Raw genomic sequence first — 19,480 nt, forward strand, 5'->3', positions numbered from 1 at the left:
CGTGACGACGTACTTCCGCCAATCTTTGGCGCGAGACGCAAGTAGCCCGGAAGTAAGCGCAGCTTGTTTTGTAAACTTCATTCACAACCAAAGATATAGCAGAAGAGCCAGAAGACTCTTCTAATCATGGATAGCGAAGCCCTCGCTCAGACACAGGACTGGAAGAACACGAAGGAGGCGGCGAGGAAATTTCGGCAACTGCTACTTTGCTCCAAATGGTAAGTAAACCTTCACGTTACTGTGGAAGTGTAGCTCAACGTGTACAATACACCAGTTCCACTTAACGTTACGTATGCAAAAGTCATTTAACGTCACCTCGTAAACGTTAAAGTTGTCAAAACACCTGATTGCAATAAAGGTAATTGAACGGGATTTCACCGGCTGAGCATGCCCGATTACAACAAACTAACGTTAGTTCATCAATTATTTTGTGGTTTAGTGTTCGCGTGCCAAAACGTGTAAACGTTATGTAAAATGTATTAACCGTTATTATTCACTGTCTCGTTAACCGTTGCACGGTTATCACTTTACTTTGTAAAACATGCGCCGAGGGACAGGCTGTTGCACAGTGTGGGTGCTAGGATGCCCATACCTCCGGCCTGATGCCAAGAGGGTGACTAGTGTGTGAGAAGTGTAGGAGGGGTCCTTCACCTAGCTGGTGGCTATTCAGATGTACACAGGGTCTGACATTCAGACGATGCTCTCTTCTGTCTCCACTATCTGATGCAATTGTCACATCAGACAATGGTGCAGCAGCTCAGGATGGTCCTGATGCATGGAGAGGTTCACACCTCAATATCTGCAGCAAATGGATAATCTACTGGGCTTTTTTGTTTGTTTCTACAGCAGAGCAATTGATGTACAATTGTTGTTATTGAAATATCTCAACAACTATACATAATTATGACATTTGGAACATACACGCATGACTTGGTTCTGATCCTTTTATCTCGTGCCATCACAGGGTCAAAGTACAGCCTCACAGAGGCACCAGTATAGCTTCATAATCCTGTTTATTAGCTCAAAGTAAAAACAAAGGTGCCCCCTAATAGCTTTTCCACAACTCCTATTGTACTGAAAACAAAGCCCCAAAAAATGCCAATCCACTTTTATATTGTAAATGAGAAATATGAATGGGAAGGAAATTGTGCTCCACTGACTTGTATGGCTACTTTTACTTGTGGGTGTGGAGGGTGAACAACAGTGGGCTGACCACTTTTAAGTGTTTTGTCTTTTTTCCAGCACGAATATGATGACGGAACCTGTGTGTCTAGGAATGTGCGAGCATATGCTGTGCAGGTAATGTAACCTCAGCTAAATGTTACTCTGAAATGCTCACTAACAAATGACCTGGCTCATTGTGGATCCTTTTAATTTATCACTTGCTGTATATCACCATAATTCAGTTTTTTAATAACGGTATATTTTGCTTCCCAATCTCAGACTTGAAGAGGTCAGTTGGATAGTATTGAAATTAAAGAGTAATTGCATAATTACAATTACATGGGATCCAATCAACCAGGAATGTTGCTCACCAATGTGATGACAACTTTAACAGCACTATTTATAGAGGCATTTAATCCAACTGATTTACTAAATGTCCATGACAGTGGCATGTTTCTTGGCAATGCATGGTTTACAGTGTTGCAAGTCTTCAAGGCAATCAATGTCCCCATGGGCATAAACTATAGCCTCAATTTATTCCTGCTCTTCATGACTGAATGGCCTTAAAAGGTAAATCAATAAGCTCATTGTGTTTCTTTTTAGTGAACTGTGAAGGGAACTCCTAATCCAAGGTATGGTTTATTGCTCAGGTCCTGTGCTGGCCCCCAGGCAGGAGATGGCTGTGTGGTGTGTCAGAGTCCTGCGTGGGTGAAGGACATCCACATCAACAGGCAGCTCAGCAGCATCATACAGCTCTTCTGTGGTTTAGAGTTCCTGCTCCATCCCATAGAACAACCAGGTAAATGGTAGCTATTGTATAGCAGCTTGAAAGTAGAATTCACAAGTTATTTTATGCATTGGCTTTCTCCCCACGCTTGTCTGCTGACACCCCTTCTATCAATTGTTGACTGACACTTTACATTTTCCTCTGCCAATCTAATCTCTGAATGATGTTATTAGTGGCTTGTTCCTGTGCTTTATTATCTTTATCGCCCATCCAGCATCCTGGTAATGACTGAAATTATGCAATTCAATTAACTGTGGTGTTTAGTTTTGCAAGTGCATCTCCGCTTCGACAAAGAACTACAGAGTAGTTGAACACATCTGTAGGCTGTCTATAGATTTAACCAACATATCAAAAGGTTTAAGAAGTTGATTGGGCACTTCTCTATTTCTTTGTGCACAAGTTTGAGGTTTGGTTTAATTCACTTCATCTTAAAAGATGCAAGGTGATTACAAATACAAAGAGCCTTTTTTGACAGCAAAATAAATATGGTACATGCAGGTGGGAAACATTTTGTTTGGTTGAAACTTTTTTTTTCACCTCATTGCAGATTCTAAGAAACAAACACAACCTCGGAGCCCTGTCTTTAAGCAAAAGAAGAACTTCAAGATCTGGTTCAGCCCACGCAGCCGCAAGGTACGGTGCATGGTGGAGAAACCTTCAGAGGTCCTTGTACCGGAGAGCACGTCTTCTCGAGAAATGGCTGCATCACAGCAAGACACCTGTACTGCTCAATGCCAGGACCTGTCAGTTTTCAATTTCACCTCGTCTTCCCCCGACTCTGGCTCATCCTGTTCTCAAAAATGCAAAAATGAAGACAGAAAGAAGGGGTCAACTAAGAAAAATGTTGCCATCAGGAAGGTGTCAGTGCAACGAGCCACTAGGACGACGCGAAAACGGAACAAGCAAAAGACGACGACGTGCAGACTGGATGCTATAAACCAGCAATGGGGGATTCCGAAGGAGGCAGATGCTTTACAAGTAAAGGAGCAGCACTTAGCTGAAGGGTCAAGGAGGTCTAGTAAAAGAGTTTCCTTCCATAGCCCTGCTGTCACGTCTGACGAGCCTCAGCCTAAAGTACCGCAGGGGAGTACTAATGAACTCAGCCCTGGCAGAAGCACTATGAGGAAGAATCTCTTAGAAGGCAGCGTCGCTGTCCTGAACGAGCAAACCCAGCTTGGTCAGAGAATATTGGACAGTGTTGGCCAGCATGACAAACTGTCTGAAACTGACAGTCCTGAAAAATGGGACAGTGTGTCGGTGTCTCCCCCAAAGCATTCATCAAAAAGATCCAGAGTGGAGGAGAAGGCTGCCACATTGGAGACCACACCAAAAAGGCCCAGGGCTTCCCCAGGCAGGCGGATAAAATCCCAGATGTCTCCAGCTGTCCTTAACCCTCTTTCTTTGGCTAGCCCCAGGTGTGATAAGAGCATCAACAACTCAAGACAAGAGCAAGGAGACAGCCCCTCTGTGCGAGCCTCTGTTGGTAGACAATCTCCTTGTTCTCCGGTTGCATCTGTTGGACGACCCACCTCAGGGAGCCCTGCGGTTACGAAGCGGAACCACAAGGGAGAGACCCTGCTGCATCTGGCTGCTATAAAGGTCGAGAGGTTTCTGAATAACTCACCTTATTTTTCCTGTATTATTTTCTGTTGCATTTTACAAATGCAAATTTGAAAACATTTCTGAAGTAAAGTAGCAGCATTAAAAACTAAAATACTAAGTGTTCAGATGATCGAGAATAGACCGCCTTGCAGTAATCCTTGTAAACACAGCGGTAATCCCCCCCTCTGGATTCAAGACGACAAGGTAATCAATGGCCCACTGTGGAGTGTGATTGATAAACGGCAGAGCTTTGGTACACTGGGATCAGCTGCTGTGTTTGAAGAGTTGCATTCAGAGGTCTACAATTCTGACCTCAAGTTTGTTCTCCTTGGGTCCTGCAGGGAGATGTAGAGGCTGTCAAGGAACTGCTGGACCAGGGGGCTGACCCTAACCTGAAGGATAACGCTGGGTGGACTCCTCTGGTAAGACTAACTCACCAAGTGATGCATCTAAAATCTGTATTTGTGGTGTTGAAAAACTCTGTGGCAAAATGTTTCATCGGTTTCTTGTTGCTTTAAGCTTATCTTGAAATGCAAGCAACCGCAATGAAAGGATCTGTACTGGTGGGGAACATAGTCACAAAGACTTTATGTTAACTTTTGGTTTGTAAAGTATAAGTAGGTCAAGCCAGAAATGAAGGCTTCCAGAATGTGTAAGTACTGCTATTTCTGCATGCTAGGTTCCCCCAAAATATGTAGGCACGTGCTTTTACCCTAACTTCATTACCCTGAAGTTGTCTGCACTTGACAGACTGCATTATCCTTCAGTGCTGCCCAAGCCATTTATTCCTTTGAGAAAAAGTGGGTGAGTGTTTGTTGCTATCATATTGCAGCACTTTCCATGTCTACTTGCTGCCGAGAGGATCCACTCAAACTTGAGTTTTGATTTGAGGTCTGACAGTTTGCAGCTGATCTTTCAAATTGCTACCAATAAGCTTTGCTTGACATCTTCGTATTTGATAGACTTGTATCTGCCGGAGAGTGCTGGGAACACGACCTGCTACATTATTCTAAAGCTCCCTAAAGTGCGGTGAAGCTGTAATATCTGGTTTGATATATATTCCCATACATTCACCTACCTCACCTAGAATAGTATTACCTTGAAAATAACTTGGATTTTAAAGTGATTTGAAAATGGATGATCTAGAATGCGTGAAGAAAAAAATAGGGCTTTATTATGAGGACAACAGACAGAAACCTGATCAAAGCAAAATAGGATGACTTCTAAACATGACTTGTCTTTGTTCCAGCACGAAGCGTGTAACCTGGGTCACCTGGTGATTGTGGAGGTATTGGTCTCCAGGGGAGCCCTGTTGAATACACCTGGCTATGAGAATGACTCTCCGCTCCACGATGCTGTGAGGAACGGACATCCAGCCATTGTCAAACTGCTGCTGCAGTTTGGAGCCTCGGGGAACATACTGTAAGTTGCTTCAAGTGTGTTTTCATACCTGGGGTTTGTTGGTTTTACAGGTGAGATCATAACACTGTAAGCATTTACTTGTATACTGTATACAGCCCTGAAGACACAGAGGTGTTAATAAAGGGTTGCTTCATGTCAAATGAATCATATAGATGGCATGTTTTGCTTGGCACTCTTTTTTGCTGACCAGAAAGTCTGCTAAAAATATTTGTTTTAATAGATTTTTTTCAAAAACAGAAGCAGAACCTTTTAATCTAGTGCTTTGCATTCTAGTCCTATCCACACGAATAATTCATATAGAACATTACTACACCATAAGTTTTGATCACCAGTATTTAAAATGCATCAGCCTCCACACAAAAACACAGCTGTGCACTGCTGCTGGATAGAATCATAATATTTCTAAGCTGCATGTTTCTCCTAAATGTTAACATTGTTACTATTGTATGTATGTGTTTTGGAATTCAAATATAATCCTATTATAAATAATAATAATAAATAATATGCTCTTATACAATATAATATGTGTACGACCATGCATAACAGACACAAAAAAAACAGCGTAAAATCCAATACAACATTATTTTATTAAATACCACTATTATAACAATTTGAAGTGTAAATTGTTGTTGGGGCTGTGTCAGTGAAGTACTTTGTCACAATATTATGTTAATATATTGGTTTTGCATTTATTTATAATATGTGTATGTATTAGGTGGACAAAAATAAAATGAAAACCTTTCGCAGAGTCGGTCAACAAAAGTAATTTAATAGCTGTATTTAGGTGGAAAAATACAACGCTGATCAGTTGTTGGTCGATCAGTCGATGCTGTATCAGCGTTTCTGGCCTTGGGAGGCGGGATTGATTAAGATAATAAAGTAGAGGAAACTGGTTAGTAAGCATGATCAATAGTAGTTGATCGGGGTCAGTATGTTGGTAAGTTAGCACTCTCTTTGCTGTCCTTTTTATACCAATAATTCTGTCTTTATTTTATTCCATTGTGGTCACATCATTGCTTTGAAGGGTCCCACTTGGTGGATCTTACATGTGTCCTCTTTACCTTATTTGTTTGCATGCATGGGGAAAAAAGAGGCGGTTATTGGGACTGTCTTTCAGGACACTGCAAGATGAATGCAATCCTTGCTTCCAACTTCACACACACACACACATACACTCCCACAAGAGGCACCCAAGACATCTGCCAATGTAATCCCTAATGGAATGATTGGCACACAGCTCGGGGGGATTGGAAATACAGGTTTTGCAGATTTTCATTGTTCCTCTGTGGATATTTTGTTATGCTCATTAGATTTGAATGATTAGACTGCATTTATTCAATAGGGACCTGTCCTCTAAATCAGTGAATGTGAGTCCACTTTCTATCAAACGCAAGTTTTTGACTTGCTGTGCAGATTATTGGAGCTACTGAACAAAGTCAGGCAAAAAAGAGAATCCTAATTTGTTTTATTCAGTCAATGATTCCCTGTTATCCAAAAACAACGGGTTTAAGCATTTTATAAGAAGCTGCACTGCAGGGCAGAAGCATAAATACCAGTGCAGCACATTTGGATAGCCAAGATGAGCCCTGCAAGGTGTTAACGGGTAGTACCATCCTGGTATTTTGTGTAATTTAAACATTTACTACAAATGTAGTGTACTTTACTGCTAACTGTTTCTTTTTAATTCAATTCAATGTGGCTTTATTGGCATGAAAGTTGCAGACAAATGTTGCCAAAGCGTTAAAACAAAGTTCACAATATTTATATTAATATCATACTATAGCTTTTTAGATTGTTGTAAACAGTACGGTTATATAAACGGTACAGAATGAAACTTTAACTTGTTGATGAGATGGGGAAAAACATGACCTATTCATATAGTCCATCCATCCATTATCACCCGCTTATCCGGGGTCGGGTCGCGGTGGCAGCAGGTTCAGCAGGCCGACCCAGGCTTCCCTCTCACCCGCAGCACTTTCCAGCTCATTCTGGGGGATCCCGAGGCGTTCCAAGGCCAGCCGGGAGATATAATCCCTCCAGCGTGTCCTCGGTCTTCCCCGGGGCCTCCTACCAGTTGGACGTGCCCGGAAAACCTCTAATGGGAGGCGTCCAGGAGGCATCCTGACTAGATGCCCGAACCACCTCAGCTGACTCCTTTCGACACGAAGGAGCAGCGACTCGACTCCAAGCTCCCCCCTGATGTCCGAGCTCCTTAGCCTATCTCTAAGGCTGAGCCCGGCCACCCTACGGAGGAAGCTCATTTCGGCCGCTTGTATACTATTCATATAGTCTCAGTCCTAAATACCATCCAAAGCCCTGAATCCATACAGACATTAATTAACAATCGGTTATTTTAAATTTATTAGAATGAATATATCAATCATTTCTTACTGGCGCTCCAATCCAGTGCACTGGGCTGCTATAATTACACTGCTCTAAGTTAAATGACACGCAATGCATGGTAACTGCATTTACCAATTAGCCAGTGAGATTGTATTATTACATACAGTACTGATATATAGCTGAACCACCTAAATCCAGACATTACATTAAATATGTTGTTTAATTTGATTAGCATGTTTTTTTCTTCAATAAGATGACAATGCTCTCAGCTTCCACTAGATGGATGTAATTTTTCCCCTGAAATTATGTTGTTGCTTTTTTAAAAAAAAGCTGTTTTTAGGAGCATCAAGCTCAGTGTTGCAATGAATCTTTTCAAGACCAAGGCTACTGCTGAGTGTATAGTTCAAAAGCTCTGAGCGGTTGGGTGTGCATGAGCTTGGCTTGAATTTTGAACTGACCTCATACAACTTAAGTGCTACTCCTTTGAAGACATCTGAGACAACAATGGACATGTTTAAAAAAATGCAATTAGGTACAATAAAAGGTTGATATTATTATCTTTATCAATGTTATGTTACGTTGAACTGAACTCTGTATTTGTGTTCTAAATGAAAATGTGAATCTCCTCCTCCTGGTTAGAATACCAGTCACGGTTACAGTGGTTATCCTCTACCACCACTGCCTTCCTCCCACTTGTGTACTTTTAATACAGTCTTGTGGGAGAGTGTTTGACTTTACCTGCAGGACTGTTTTCCTCGCTTTTATTATTTTTTCTTTAAATATTCTTCTCATGTGCAGCTGCATGAACCAGCTTGTGGTGTTGGGGACATTTTATGTTTGTTTATATTTGTATTTGTGTGTGCGTGTGTGTGTGTGTGTGTGGAGTTGGGAGTATGAATCCAAATGAAATATTTTATGGACCAGTGGACCTATTAATTGTCCCCCAGGTGTTATCTTTGCTGACGCCTAATCTTTTAGAGACGACCTGCTGGGCTTGGTTCTTCTCTCAGTCTCCTCTCTTCCTGTGTGTTTTTCTTCATTCGTTTCTCCTATCCCCATTTTCTCAAGGTGACCTCCAGTCTTGTTTCATGCAGCTCTTTCAAACTTGAAGATGCAAACTTTAACGTTTTTTTTTCCTCCTTTTTTTTCTTTTCTCCATTATACCTATTGTAGGGGAAAGTCTCTGTGCATAATGCTGCTTTTATGATGGCGCTACGCCTCCATTACACATACTTTGTACTGAGGGGTTATTGTGTATCGTAGTTAAATCGATTTAACGGTAGTGTTTTCTGATCAGATTAACGTATGTAATTGAAGAAGCTTATGTGCTAAAAAGTCAGCACCTTTCTGTAATGCTATGCAGCCTTGAGGTTTTCTTTTGCTTGCGGTGAGTCTCGCGTGTTGTGTATATGAACATGACCTGGGAATGAAGTAGAACACAGATCTCAGCTTACCCTCAAATCAAACAATTATGCGCCAACAAGTGAATGACACACATGAGTGCACAGTTTCACAGAACAAGCAAGCTGTGACATTGCCAAATTGTTTTTCTCAGAGCTCTGGACGGCCAAATCTAGATTTCTTCTCTTTTAACAAATGTTTTTGTCTCGCTTGACAGACGGTGATTTAAAGAAAAAAAGAAACAAAAACGGGACTGAAAATGATATGACAGAATGATTATCTTGTTGGAGAAGACATTTCTTTGGACTTATCATCAATGCTGTATTAGTTTCTGTGAAAGCTTTGTCCCCTCGGCATATGAAAACTATCATCTCAGATCAGCTATGACTAATTCACATACAAGACATATGCAACTACGCAACAATACCGTGCTCCACATTTGGACCTGCTTTTAGCTTGCGTTGAAGAAGTTTTCGGTGAACAATCTCAGTAAATATAATGAGTATATTAGTTGGTCTTTTGACCGTATGCTGTCATGTATTGCTTCTCATTTGTAACATTTTGGACTGGCCCTTTAGTTTCTAGATGGTGTATGCATCCTGTGAGACACTGACACTATCTTTTGAATTGACTTTTCCCCAGTAATCAGTATGGAAAGCGGCCTGCTGACTACGCAGTGGGTCTGGAGATGCTGGAGATTTTCCAAGAAGCCTCAAAAGGAACCCAATATGCTAATGCTTCTCTTAGCCCCTCAACCAGTCTCTCTATGGTACGTCCATTTGAAGATGTGACTTTTTTTTTTATTTCCCCCTTGAAATTGGTTTCCATAACACAATTAATATTCATGCATTTTAGGCCTTGACATTTCTAAACCGTATTCTTTTGTCCCCTCTCAGGTGAGCAACTGTGTGAGGAGGGATGAAATGGTGTTTCTGGCCAGCAAGCTGTCACCACCAAAGCAGGTTCAAGTGGCCAAACTGGGAGAGCTTCTGGGAGGGAGACTGGTTGACACCTTTTCTGGATTAGGTAGTGTTTGTGTGGTGCAGAAATACCACATCCGGGGGGGCGGGGGGGGCTTAAACTTCCTCAATGTTCCCGGCAAAGCCGATTGGAATACTAGTTGCCTTTTTTAATCGAGTTGTTTGAAACGCATGGGCTCTCTCAGCAACACTGCAAATCAACGATTATCAACCCAACTGCTGGAGAATTGTTGCCACGGCTTGTACGTTTGTTCACTGCTAAACACTCATAAGTAATCAACCATCATTTGGAGGTCTTACAGAGACCGCGCTGTATTGGAAACCACAAGTAGATGCTTGAGCATTATCACTCATGAAGGTTCAACAGTAACACCGCTGTATACATCCTTGTGAGACAACAGCTCCTTTAGTGTTGCATAGTAATATAGATTGGAGAACAACAGAGAGAGAAAGTAATTGAAATCATTCCTCATGAAATGTTTGGAGGTACTGTCTGGGTGATGAATAAGCAGAAATGAAAAACTGTTTAACTGTTTAGTTTTCACAACTCCCCCACCTCTGACCGTCGGAGTTAAAGTTGGTGCTTTCAGACAGTGTTTTTTTTACTTTGGAACTCAAGGCTTCAAATGCACGGTCAATAAGCAACATAAGAAGGTTTTGTCCTGAAGTTATAATTACGCTATGCTCATTGTGTACTTGTCAACCATTGTCACATTAAATGAAGAGGCAATAAGCATTTATTTAAATTTTAATTAACTTATAATTATGGTCTGAAGCATTTTATGAAATAAGCTGTAGCATGGCCTTCTGTTGTGTTGCCATAAACAGTTTGACAGGTTGGGATTACATTTACCTTCTCAGCCAGGCAAATTACATTTGGAATGTATTTGTAAAATAAAATCAGAAAACATAGATGTCTTTTGTTTGTTTGCGTCTTCCCCCAGTGAGCCACGTTGTGGTGCCTGAAGGACACATCCCCACCACCAACTCCACACTCCTTGGTCTTCTCGCTGGCTGCTGGGTTGTCAACTTCAGCTGTGAGTATGGACCGAGCCGTCCGCTGGAGTAGTTCTCCGTGGAGACTATTTATGGATGTCATGGCAACCTATGTTGCTGTTCTTTGAACCTGGGTAACATCCGACTGCAGTGACCTTGAAAAAGATTTTATTACAAACATCTTAAACGTTAAATTTAATTATAATACGGGTAGATGAAATCAAGCATTCTGATTGGTTGAGAGTGAGTCACGGGGTGTACTTTATTCAGCCATAAAGTCCTGTACAACCTGTTTACATTTATCTGAGCATGCGTATCAGTACTCACTCAAAATATCAGGTAGATTTTGTGCGGCCGTTAGTTGTCATTTTAAGCTTGACAGTTACCAAATATGTTTTGTGTGAACTTTGATATTTTGATGAGTGGTTAGCCGAAGAGGAACTTCATGTGGACGTCATGTTACCATAGATAAGAAAGAAATTGAGACCTATGAAATGTTGCGCAACGAAAAAAAAGCTCCCTTCAAAGCTACTGGCACCAAATCTATTATTTACTTCCTTTTTTTCTAGGCTACTGAAATGCGATACACAACGTTTGGTGGCTACAACTATTTTGTTCTGAAAGGCAGCTTACTATTTACTTACTATGTATAATGTTGCTGGCAACCGTATTATAAAAGCAATAAGGTACTTGAGGCAGGACTGTATCGTACAATAATTTCCTTAAATTGTAGAAGAAAAATAGACTAACCAGCTCACATTTGCAACAGTGTTCTAATGGTTATCTATTTGAATGACAACGTTGGTGTGTTTGTCTTACCTGCAAGGTCACATTTGTTTTCAGTTGACTAAGTCGTCCAAGGGGGCTCCGACCATTTATCTGCACTTGATATGTTTGCTGCAGGACTCTTGGCATAGAATACAGTACGCAGTGAAAAACCAAAGAGTTTGCTCTTGGACACTTTGAACCACAGTGCAGAACAAATGTGCTGCACAAGCAGTTTTTAGTCATTTCAAAGAGTTTGTGTTCTTCTCTGAATCCTAAAGAAGATTTTTACCTGCGAAATCTGTTTCTGAAAAGTTTACGATTTGAGTTGTTGGATCATATGCAGTTTGTGACTTTGGCATGCAAACTTTACTGGAAACGTGAGGATATATTTGGGTTAACATAGATCTTTGCTGCAGTCATATGGTTAAGTTCCTACTCAGCCTCCAGTTAATTAGTTCTCAGTACCAAACATACATTCAATTGTATAATTCCGCTCTGCTACCAACCTAACCAAGATGACAGCAAGGTATGTGTTTGGAATGAGAACTAAATGTAATACTTTTTTATTTTATTTTTGCAACACATTGAATTGTCCTGGGAAACATTAAAAGAACATTTGCATGCAGCAATTTTCAGTTAAATAGTTTGAGCCCTCTTCTGTTTGCATACCTGTGCACAATCAATGCTCCTCAAGACTTGAATAATAATAATAGCGGTGAAAAGATGACCAACTTCCTTTTCTTGGATGATTCATACCAAGAGGAATACTTTGCAAACATGTTATTTCCAATCTTTAAACTAGTAAACAAGCAGATATTCAGAGAAAGGCAGCTTTAGGGGATGTAAAGAGACTTTCTGTCTGGTGTGCTCTTGACTGGTGTGTCCGTCAGTAGCATCGCTTCACAAACTTGTGCATTTGTGGAGTGAAGCGGCATGCACTCTTGTCTCATTTTGAGTTTGACTGTGTGTTTAGGTCTGTGGTTGTCACTGTCGAAGACTTTGTGTGTTTAGACCATATTCAGCCCGTCCCCTTCTCTTTTTTTGCCACACTAACTGAGCACTTGACACAGCTTGTCTCTTTCATGACAATCACTTTGATGTCTTATCTGACTCTGTCCTTGTTCTGCATGTGTGCAGCTGACTTCTCACTGTCACCTACTTCTATCCGCTGTCGACTAGACCAAGAGGGTGCTAACCCTTTTATTGGTCTTACGTTTCATTGCAACACATTTTCCTTTAGAAAAGAAGCTTTTTTTTTCTTTTAAAGCTACCATGAAAATACACTTTATTCTGCATAACAGGGCCCCGTTTTGCATGTTAGTGAATGTTGCTAGCTGATCACTGGTTCTCTGAACCACGCTCTTTCCACGGGAATTAATGGGAATTAACGGGAATAAACTGGAATTGTTTGTGTAATTTAACTGTATTTACCTTGTCATAAGCAGACATGCATGCAAACCTTTTATAATACAACTTTTAAAAATGACATTTTTGACTTTTTTGACATTTTGTGAGTAGAACTTTATTCTTTCATCGAACAACAAAACGTGAATGTTGAATAAAAAAGGTGTATTCCCTATGATCACCACCCCCCAACCCAAATTGTTTTTTGTGTGTTTTTCCCTGAATCCTTTGAGGTCTAAATGCTTTCTTCCTGGACCTCATCAACGTCCTCCTCACTGCTGTAAAAAGTTAGTCTACTGTATACAAATAAACTTGGTATTAAATTGAACATGGCTTCAGTTTACCAAGTAATCAATATGCTAGGTAATGACAAACGGTGTTCGGAAAGTTCACTTTCTACATGAACTAGTTCAGTTCATAGTTCACATATTTTAAAATGAACTAGTTCAGTTCATAATTGAAATTGTTGAACTAAGTTCACAGCTCCAAAAAATAAACTAGTTCAGTTATTTTTTTCAATATGTTGGGAACTCTAATTTAAATCTCTGTCTGCAATACCGCTCTTGGCCTCTACTCAACTCGGCGCTCTCACACTTGCCAGGCATAGGGCTGAAACGTTCAGACGCAACACTGATGACAAAGACGTTCAAAAACAACAGAAAGTTTTATGTTTATGTTTCTGGCAGACAATGTTCCCAACCAGCTGCATTCAGGGTCCAGCTGAGCTAGGCGTGCATAGTCTTGTTCTCAACTACATTTAAGTTCCCTGTTATATGCTTTTGCAAATAAACTTTTTTTTTCAAAATTCCCCAAATTCCTGAGACAAAATTCCCGTGGAAACTTTCCGGAAATTTACCGGAAACTTTCCTTCCCTTTGCAACCCTAGTTATCAGTGATGGTAATTTCCGGCCAACGCCTTCCGACCTTAAGAGACTGTTCGCTCTATCAGCACTGTTGCTGTTTGTTATATTTTGTCTGAGCTGGAGTCGGGATGTGTGGAGTCTAGCTTGAAGACTGAACCAATACATTAAAAGCTTACAAATTAACATGTATCTCATTTGTGGAACCTGTTCATAGGCAACAATGTAAACAAAGAATAAGGCCACTTTATGGCTTAAGGGATAGCTATGTAATACTTGTATACTAGTCCAGGGAGAATGTGTGCACCCGCGTGCTTCCTCCCTTTCCACAAGTTTTAGCTGCTTCTTTTCTGCCAGCGAGAGGCTTCACTCGGTCACCTTCCCCATTACACACACAGCCCTGCCGGAGGCAATGCTCCGAGGAATTGAATTGGGGACTCAACTGTTGGCCGACGTTTTGCTGCTATGCCACCTGTGAACTTCTAAATACAGTGGCTGTTTTTTTAGGATACTGACTAAGAGTGAGCTATTGTACCGTGTCTCGATAGTAAAATGTCAGCGTGGGCCTTCAGAGTTTCACATCAGTCAAACCCTCGTATCCAGCTGTTGTCCTCATCATGAAAGCACAACCACCGCTCCAGTTGGTCTCATGGGGTTTATCGAGGAAGTGGTTTCATCTGGCTGTTCACTCATTCACTGACTCAGGGAGGAAAGGGTCTGAGATGTGTTTCTGCATTCAGGCTTTAAGAGTGTAATTAGCAAATATGCTAATTATTTCCAGCACTAAGCACCATCGTCCGGAGCGTTTAACCCCAGTATCTCCCCTCTTCTCTGACAGGGTCCCTGTAAATGAAAGCTGTAATTTAGGGGGATGAAGAGATGTAATTATATCCCACCCCATGCTCTGGTGACTGTGTGTATGTACTGTGTGTTTATTTTGCTGCGTCATAACACGTTGCTGTATTCTGACAAGGTTTACACACAGACACGCACTCACACGCACATTTATACTATCTGTTATCTGTTCATGCCACTATACCTTGCAGCTCAAAGTGTGTAGAACACTGAACACTGATATGAATCTCAATATTGTGTGGTTGCGGTGAATTGCAGATACTTTGCAGACGTGTATTTAGTTTGTGGGACTTTTTGCATCCGAGTTGGGGATGCTGTGAGAAGTCTCTGCATCGTTAGTCAAGCCAAGACTTATGCTCCAATTTGCTTTCACATCACTTTTTGCTGCATAGTTTTAAAATACCCCAAACATGATATTCAATAATTGAATGTTAACGGGGAAGAGCGGCCTTGTGAACTGTCATGTTCAGAAGCATTTAAAAAAAATCTGTGACAGTAAGGGGTCATTAAAATGTGTTGCTTTCCACCTCCTGTATCTGCCTGTATTTTTTTAATCCTTTTAATACAACTTTTTAGTCTTTCAAGATGCGTTTTTAAGGATTTATAACAAAAGTTTTCTGGGAGGCTGGCTGTCACATTGTTCTAATTCAACTCTGTAAGAACTCAGGGGACGGAGAGATGATGCTTGAATTCTGCCTGAGCTTGAGCGACTTAAAACCAAAGTTGCATCATTAACTCCATCATGCTGTGGGCCTCTTTCTTTGTCAACAACCGTGGCTTTGCCTAATACTTGAAATCTTCCAATTTGTGCTAAAACCGACATGAGCTTTGTCATCCTCCCATCGCAATCGCCTTGTCACACACTTTCATGTCAACGTAATTAGCTGTAGCTTTAATTTTCTTCTCTCTTTGATGTTAGGGGTGGAGGCATGTCTGCATGAAGGCGAGTGGGTTCCAGAAACTGAGCATGAAGCGGGGGAAGGCCCCCAGCGCAGTCGCATCAACAGATGTAGCTTGGTAAGTGAGAAACATACAAACGCATGAAATGGATGATTATAGATTGTCTAGACCCTCTGTCCGTGAGAACAATTAGCTCTTCTAGACAATGACGTATGTTTTGTCTTCAGCATCACAGAGTGCCAATTAAAAGTACTGGCTTTTATTTGTTCATGTTTCGAAACATGTTTTATGCATTAATTACATACATGAGTTGTAGAAAAAACAACTCACAAAATTTGTTTATGCAGTTAACCGCTGAGGGACATATGAAAAAGTACCAATGGGATAAGCCATGGTTTTATTTAAGGCTGTGTTTGGTGTTATCCAATGCAGCAACATCCTGGAGGAAAATGTCCTTCAGTCTGTAGGAGGACTGTGACTTGATTTATGTTTCAAATAGACAGCGACTCCAAACAAAGCCAATGCTACACAGGAGTTTGTCCAAGACATCAACAACATAAATGTCCCGCAGTGGCCAAGTCAGCCATGACATCAGTCCAAACGAGAATGTTTGGCAGGACTTGAACATTGCAGCTCCCTTCCCAGGAAACTTGACAGAGCTTTTGTCGTCTAACAAAGAAGAATGTGTTGTCTCGATGGCGAAGCTGATGCAGACCTCTTTACACACACTCAAGGTTGCGCTTGCCTCTACTAAATACTGGGGGTGGTGAATAATGCCACTCAATTATTTAGTTTTTTAAACCTACTGTACTTAGTTTAGATAAATGTTTAGAATTTGTATTAAAATGCGACATTTTTCTGTTTAAAGTCAAAGAATTCCATTCATTGGGATTCAATTAAATAGGAAGTCAAATGGTAGTGGATAGTTCTTTTAGGCATATAGACATTGTACCTATACACTAAGTTATGGGCAAATCCCTTTTTTTTTTCTTTTTTTTTAAGATGTCAGCATTTAGGCTGATTAGAACTAGCAGACACACGCTTTGTTGTAATGATGACCCTGTGCAGGCGAACATGATTATACACACATGTTCTTTAGTAGGTTTAACCTTATTGTAGGTTTCTTCTGGTTGCTTGAAGATTGATGATGGACATCTTATTCATCAGAAGCTAAGGACACACGTGCGTGCAAAAGGGAAATCCAACCAAAGTGTACCCAACGAATGTTCTTACTAGAAGCTCTTGAGGGAGCCAGTTTACACCCCAAAACAGTTTGAGTTCATTGATGCTGTGAATAGAATGGTCTCCAGCGGCCTAATTCACTGCTGCTTTAAACTGCAATGCTAAGTGGCGCTGATAGAAATGTCTCCTGGCGTGCTGCAAAGAAATAAGTACAAAGCCTCCACACAAATGATTGGTAATATGAAAGACTAGATTTATTGGCTAGAAATTATTCAGCATTTAACTTTGTTCTAAACAAAATGGGGCGACTTTTAATCCTTTAGTCTCAAGGACTGAGCTTTTTTCTGTCTTTTGCTTTGATTGGAATTGTTCACTAATGCTTGAATTTGTTTTCTTTAATCATTCATCTTTCGTAGCTCCCGCCGCTCTTCGATGGCTGTTTCTTCTTCCTCCTTGGCTCCTTTAAGACACCTTCCAAAGACGAGCTCACCAAGCTGCTCCGGGAAGGAGGAGGTCAACTCCTGAGCCGGCAGCCCAAGCCCGATAGCGATGTAACACAAACCCTGAGTGCCGCTGCCTACCACGCACTGCCCGGCTCTGACCAGGCCCTCTGCACCCAGTACATCATCTTTGACCCCCAGGCCCCTCACAAGCCGGCCGTAACGAGGAGAGGTAAGGTGTGGTCAGCTCCCTCCACCTGGCTCGTCCACTGCATCTCAGCCTTCCGGCTCCTCCCCGTCTCGGGCTATATTCAATAATAATGTTGCACTGAAAAATCACTTGTCCTCAAGCATGTTCATCATGATTTTTTTTTTTTTTTTAAATGTGCCACAAATCACATGAACATTAAAACAATTATGTGGCTCTTAAAATCTGAAATTAAAGTGCTAATCTACACTGATTGTCGATTTTTATTTTTCATTATTTTTGTGATAATGTCAAGTGCAGAAAAATGTAAAAGTCATGGAAAATTGTTTTACAAGTAACTAACAGATTTCAATGTAGTTCATTTAAGATTAATGGAAGAATCTATACATATTTTACAAGAATACTTTAATATTTGGGCAAGTCAGTTATGCTACATTGTTCTCTGCGTTTAGAAACATTTAAAATGTTATTATCTTCATTATACACTGATGTCCCAGAGAATGTATGGTCATGAAGATTGGTTTCAAAAGGCATGGGACAATCTTGGAAATGTATTTGTAAAAATGTGAATGAGCCTTGTATTACTGCACAGTTTAAACCATTGTTTGCACTGTGAGTTCTTGGTCTGTCTCTGGTTTTCCGCCCAGTTGGACATGAGTTCAGGAGGAATCTTTTCCAGATCCACCGGACCACCTTAATGGACTCCTTTGAACACAAAAGGGCAGCTCCTTATCTCTGCGCTCCATCCACAGTCCTCAATATATTTCTAAAGGTGATCCTGGCTCCACTCAGAAGGAAACTCATTTCAGTCGCTTTATCTGATTCTTCCAGTCATTAACCAAAGCTGTTGGCTGGAGGTGAAAGTTGGAAATGGGTTACTGGTAAATCGCTCCCTCTTCACCATGACACGGCCCTTGACCAACCTCTCGAATGAAACATTTACGCAATTCCATCTGTGCGTAACACACGAGTTATGTGGTTGTGTGATTTTTAGAGTGGCATTGCATTCCATAATCTGGATTGGTTTACCAGGAAAAGATAATTACCTAATTAAGAATGCCTGTCCCCGAAAACAAATCGATGGCGAGGCCATGGGATAGAATAGGAAAAACAAAGCAATTAATTGTTTCCTCACCAGTACTGGCACTTTTGGTGTCCACCTTTTTTGTACACAAGGAGTGAGTGTGTACGTTCCCCAACACCACCGCTGGCCTGAAGCCGTGTGCTTTTAGAGTCCTTCTGCTGGCCATCTCCCAATATGCCATTTTCAAAGGGATTAGTCAGGGATGCACCTAATTGCTATTGATTGCTATGTGCTGCATAAAATTGCTTCCCTTTTCTTGTCCACGGCGGGAGGTTGGAGAAGGCAATTAGTGTGGACGAGATAGAAGCCCAGACGGACTTGTAATGAAATAGAATGCGGGAATGAACCTGTGAGTCATGCCCTTGAACTCACTCAGCAATACAAAACCATTACGGATTGGGATTATTATTATTATTACTACTTATTTTCTCTCAACCAGCCCCATGAACATATTGTATTACTTTTTTTTATTTTTATTGTGAAATGTTCTGTTTATAGAAAGATTACCTGGAGTTTTGCTTTTATTCTGGCTCCGCTGTAAAGTTTCAGATTGTTGTTTGTCTGTTTAATAAATTAAAAAAGAGGCTATATTCAAGGAGCTCTGCTCAGCAGCATCGTTCAAATGAATTATTTCAACTTTTCATTAGTTTTTAATGGTGTTTTTTTTCTTGCCACCTTAAGTGTTCTTGTGTCGGGAAGCATCAGCATGAGTAGAAAAGATGACAAAAAAAAGATCCACACTCAATTTTGCCGAACAACACTTATTTTCAAGTCTATTTAACAAAATAGTTTTTGTCTCAATAAGACACATTTTTTTCATTTCTTTTGCTTTTCGTTTTTTCTTTACTCCACCTCAGATTTCAGAATACACATTAAACCGTTGAAAATATTTACATATGAACAACATGGGGCACACAAATTTTTTTTTTTAAACTTTCAAAAAATGTTGACCGTGTTTCTTGTACAGCGTAGAGTGAACCTGTGCGAGCATATGGTCATATACAATCATCATAGAATCTTAATTTTAAACCTAAATTTCAAATTTGTCAGAAATGATGCAATCCTTTGAGTACCTCATGAACCC

At 40.7% G+C, this 19,480-nt stretch overlaps 1 protein-coding gene across 1 annotated transcript; it reads left to right on the plus strand.

Annotated features, from left to right (window-relative positions):
- The first annotated feature begins 42 nt into the window (after positions 1-42).
- On the plus strand, positions 43-18,974 carry bard1 (BRCA1 associated RING domain 1). The gene is made up of 11 exons (XM_034560964.1): positions 43-218; positions 1,243-1,299; positions 1,815-1,963; positions 2,499-3,550; positions 3,895-3,975; positions 4,803-4,975; positions 9,362-9,488; positions 9,616-9,745; positions 10,644-10,736; positions 15,502-15,599; positions 17,081-18,974. Exons 1-11 carry the CDS (start codon positions 127-129, stop codon positions 17,420-17,422), a joined length of 2,394 nt encoding a protein of 797 aa, XP_034416855.1. The 5' UTR covers positions 43-126; the 3' UTR covers positions 17,423-18,974.
- The last annotated feature ends 506 nt before the right edge of the window (positions 18,975-19,480 follow it).

Source organism: Cyclopterus lumpus, chromosome 21 (assembly GCF_009769545.1).
Source record: "Cyclopterus lumpus isolate fCycLum1 chromosome 21, fCycLum1.pri, whole genome shotgun sequence".
Classification (NCBI taxonomy): Eukaryota; Metazoa; Chordata; class Actinopteri; order Perciformes; family Cyclopteridae; genus Cyclopterus; species Cyclopterus lumpus.

What these genes read in the sequence shown, in the direction of transcription:
- bard1 (XM_034560964.1), top strand. Translation starts at nt 127, where the DNA reads ATGGATAGCGAAGCCCTCGCTCAGACACAGGACTGGAAGAACACGAAG. An exon ending in TGCATCTGGCTGCTATAAAG is followed by an intron (nt 3,551 to 3,894) that starts GTCGAGAGGTTT and finishes TGGGTCCTGCAG; the next exon opens with GGAGATGTAGAGGCTGTCAA. An exon ending in GGAGCCTCGGGGAACATACT is followed by an intron (nt 4,976 to 9,361) that starts GTAAGTTGCTTC and finishes ACTTTTCCCCAG; the next exon opens with TAATCAGTATGGAAAGCGGC.